Genomic DNA, 4350 nt, shown 5'->3' with positions numbered 1-4350 from the left:
TAAAGGAGAAAGGATCTTCGCTGGGACACAGACAGTCAGGGGATTTGGCTCTGGAACCCTGAGCTGTCTTCACCATCCTGACTCTGGGGAAGGGGGGACACTGTACTGAAGGCTAGACAGGGGGATGTCTGAGCATGGCTGCTTCTCTCCCCAGGTCATGAGTGCATGGCCCTGGAGTCCTCCATAGGCAGAGGCAACCACTCCCTGAGGAGTGGGGGGTTCCCTTGGGGACCCAGCCCTGGAGAAGAGATGCTGGGACCTTCTGGTGGCACAGCTGTTCTTGCCTCCGCTCCTCCCTGAGAGAAGTTGGGGCAGGTCATTTGCCTGTAGAGAAGGAGTACTGGCTTTGCTCAAACAAACTCATGGGAGTCCCTCCCCAGACCATTCAACTCCTGCAGGACCCCGTCTGAGCTACTAGGGCTCTCAGTGGATCCGGGCAGGTTTGGGTTCCATTTGTTTGCAGGTGGGATGCCAGCCGGGGTGATCTGGTGGGGCCTGACTCGCTTCCATCTGCCCCGAGACCTGGAATTATGAAGTTGGCCTGGGCTCCACCAAGGAAGTGCAAAGTGAAGCCAAAGTCAGGGGTGGGTGTCTGTGTCAGGGTAATGTAAATACAGAGATGTCTGGCTGGTGGGCCAGGTAGATAGAGGAGGCTTCTTCCTTGGCTCAGAAGAGCAGTTGAGTTGTGCCTGAGGAATGCTTGATCCGAATTCGGTGCAGTGTCTGCAGTGTCTTAAAAGCCCTGGTCAGATTCCAGGATAGTCTGCTTATGGGAGGGGATATGAGGCGGCTTCATCTTCCCTAACCTCACTCATCTGAGGCAGGGGCCCAACTGGTGGCCAAGTAACAAGCTGCCCCAATACTGGCCTGGAAGAAGGTCTGTGTGGTCACCATCCTCCAAGATAGTGATGCCAGAACTTTGGGGCAGGCAAGCCAGTGTATCCCATCACATCACCCACAAACCAACCCGGCCCTAGTAGTAAGGAGGACAGGACACAGCCCTGGGGTACATGTTTATGTGAGTAATAAAATATTTACTATAACATAAATATAAAGGGAACTTCCCAGTCTACATTATTATTACTTTTTTTTTTTGCAATAAGGATACAAAGAGAATGCACCAAAACATTGTTCCAAAAAATAATAAAAATAAAATAACAAAATTTAAATTCAAACGGTAACAGAACAAGAAATGGAGAAGGGGGAAGCTCCAAACACATCCAGAAAATAAATAGAGATGGATCAGAAATCTGGAAATCATATTAAAATATCTTTTTCGGATTAGTGAGTGTACAAAATCCTTTAGGACAGGGAGGGAGGGCAACCCGGAAAACCAAAAATAAAAACCAAGCACAAAATGTTTCTTTCTCCCCGCCAGTGTGTACATATCTCACATATTTACATGGTTCCCACCTCACCCCAAACTTGGGGAATTTCTCTCCAGGCCTCCCCCAGCATCCCGCATCCAAGGGGGCTGGAAAGGGAGCAGATTCAGGCAGAAGGTTCTCAGGGAACGGCTTATTTCTACAGCTGGTTAAAAAATATCTCCAACTTTTCCAAGTTTCGTTTGTTTGTGGCCAGGAGGGCAGGGCCCCGCGGGGAGCTGGGGCCCTGCTACTTGCTGGTCGGTCAACGGCGGGGCAGAAGCCCCTTCCCATCCGCGTGTGCGTGGGAGCGCAGACTCCTCCAGCGTGGCCGGGAACCGAGCAGAAGCTCGGGTAAAACGAAACGAAAAATGAACACTCGAATTTTTTTTCTGTTAGTTTTTTTTTTTTGTTTTTTGATTTCCTTTTTTTTTTTTTTTTGAGGGGTAAGATAGGGGAAGGTAAGGGGAAAAATAAATTAGGCTAGATTAAAGCTTTGGCTATTTCCTGCTTTTATACACAGACGCGGCTCTCGCGGCCTCCCCTCCGGGGCCCCGATAAATACAGTATACAGCGATTTAAATTAAGGGCGCGGGCGGAGTTAGAAGGACCCCAGGAGCCGAGAGGCTCCATGAATAAATAAAAACCGTAAAAAAACCAAGCCCGGAGGAAGGGTAAGGGGGATGGGGCGCATCCTTATGGGAGAGAAGAGGCGTGGAGCGAATAAGGTGACAGTTCCCCACCCGCGACCCGCAGGCTCGAGGATCCGCGCGGGGAAGAGGGATGGGGAACTCGCCTCTCTTCGTCCTCTCTCCCGGGGAATCCCTAACCCCGTACCGCGTTACCTGTCGCTGTGGGGAGGCCGCTGCCGGGATCCGGCCCCGAACAGCCCGGGGGGGCAGGGGCGGGGGTCGTCGAGGGGTTGGGGGCAGGGAGCAGGCGGCGGGCAGGATGCCCGGGGTGAGTTGGCGCGTTCCGGATCTTCGCTCCTCTCTCTCGGGGCTCGGGCGACGCAGCCTGTCGGCCGTCTTCGCCGCTCGCAGGAGAGGGTGGTCCGGGTGTTTGGTTTTATTCGAAAGTTTGTGGGCTTTTTGTAAAATCCAAAGCAACCGAACAAAAAAGAGTTCAGGCCGCGCGGCGCCTCGCCGCGCACCGGCGGGGGGCCCGGCCCGCGGGGTCACTGCACGGAGCCCGGCAGTGTGTGGTGGTGGTGGTGGTGCAGAGCGGCCGGCGGGGGCGGCGGGGGCGCCGAGGGCGGCGACGCGCTGCCCCCGCCCGGCCCCAGCTCGCCGGGGGCGTAAACGTCGTCCATGGGCGGGTGGCCGGCGCCGGCAGCCGGGGTCATGCGCTTCTCTTTCTGCCGCCGGTTGCAGAACCAGACCCGCACCACCTCCTTCTCCAGCTGCAGGCTGTCGGCCAAGCCTGTGATCTCGTGCGCCGAGGGCTTGGGGCACTTGAGAAAGTGGCTCTCGAGCGCTCCTTTGACCCCCACCTCGATGGACGTGCGCTTCTTGCGCTTGCGGCCCTGCGCCGCGATCTTGTCCAGGTTGGTGGGGCTGCCGCTGGACGAGTCGGTCTCCTCCAGCCACTTGTTGAGCAGCGGCTTGAGCTTGCACATGTTCTTGAAGCTCAGCTGCAGGGCCTCGAAGCGGCAGATGGTGGTCTGCGAGAACACGTTACCGTACAGCGTGCCCAGCGCCAGCCCCACGTCGGCCTGCGTGAAGCCCAGCTTGATGCGCCGCTGCTTGAACTGCTTGGCGAACTGCTCCAGGTCGTCCGAGCTGGGCGCGTCCTCGTCCGAGTGCTCGCCCACCGACGAGCCACCGCCGCCAGCCCCCGGGTGTAGGTGCGCCGCCGCCGCGTGCAGGCCGCCAGCGTGTGCATGTCCGTGTGCGTGTCCGTGGGCGCCCAGGTGCGGCGGAGGCGACGGCTCCAGCTGCGCCTCGTGGCCGTCCTCGTGCAGCGCATGGTGCAGGCCCGGCCCCGCACCGCCGCCGCCCGCCGCCAGCATCCCGGCCAGGCCGCCGCCGCCGCCCCCAGGGTAGGCCGCCTGCGCGTACAGCCCCAGCGGTTGGGGCTGGTGGCCCCCGCCGGCCCCTGGCGACGGAGACATGGCGGGGCCCAAGTGATGTGCCGTGCCGCCCTGCGCCCATGCCGCGCCCGCGTGGGCCGCCCCCTGGTGCACCAGGCGCGCGTGGAAACCGCCGCCTCCGCCACCGTCGTCGGCTCGGCCGGTGCCGCCGCCTCCCGCCTTGCCGTGTTCCAGGTGCGGGCCGCCGGCCCAGTCGCCGCCGCCGCCTCCTCCTGTGGGTAACCACTGGGGGTGCGCTAGGCCCACTGGGTGGCCCGCGCCCGCGCCCAGCCACTCGTGGTGCATCAGCTTCTGCACTTCGCGGTACGCGGCCCCCGCGTGCAACCGCTCGGCGGCCGCGGCCGCTGCCGCTGCTGCCGCGGCATCCGGGTGCATAAGCGGTCCTGTGCCCCCGGCTCCGCCGCCGGGGCCCCGCGGCAAATACTGCGCGGTGGTGGCCATGCCGCCCCGCGCCCCGCGCCGCGCCGCGCCGCGCCGCCGCTCCTCTCCGTCTGCGGGCCCCGCCGCCGCGCTCCGCCGGCTTAAAGCCGGGACCCGCTCGGCGCTCCGGAGCCCCACCCCACCCGCCGCCCATTGGCTGCCCGCGGAGCCGCCTCCCGCCCCCCCGCGGCCCCGGCCCCCGCCCCCCGCGCCCGCCTGCCTCCCGGCCGGGCCGCCCAGAGCTCGCCATTGGGCCTCACTCCCGGGGTCCCGCGCGCCGGCCATGCTGATTGGCCGCTGGGGCTTCATTCACAGCCCCCCTACCGTCCGCGTACACACTCACGCCCCGGGGGCGCGGCCGCCACGTGGGGAGTGGCGCGGGGGTGGTACTGGGACCGCACCCCCTCTCGTCCTGGCTGCGTGGGCCCCGCTTTCCCCCGTCTCTGGAGACTCCGAACCCGGCGGGTCCCACGC

At 62.5% G+C, this 4350-nt stretch overlaps 1 protein-coding gene across 1 annotated transcript; it reads right to left on the bottom strand.

The window, feature by feature from the left end:
• Window positions 1–1002: 1002 nt before the first annotated feature.
• On the bottom strand, window positions 1003–3949 carry POU3F1 (POU class 3 homeobox 1). Its single transcript, XM_081495209.1, has one exon. It carries the CDS (start codon window positions 3895–3897, stop codon window positions 2542–2544), a length of 1356 nt encoding a protein of 451 aa, XP_081351335.1. The 5' UTR covers window positions 3898–3949; the 3' UTR covers window positions 1003–2541.
• Between the last annotated feature and the right edge of the window lie 401 nt (window positions 3950–4350).

This window comes from Giraffa tippelskirchi, chromosome 5, assembly GCF_054371585.1.
Source record: "Giraffa tippelskirchi isolate mGirTip1 chromosome 5, T2T-mGirTip1v1.2.pri, whole genome shotgun sequence".
NCBI classification, from domain to species: domain Eukaryota; kingdom Metazoa; phylum Chordata; class Mammalia; order Artiodactyla; family Giraffidae; genus Giraffa; species Giraffa tippelskirchi.
Note: the sequence above shows the minus strand (reverse complement) of the source record. Positions and strands in the feature narration are given on the sequence as shown.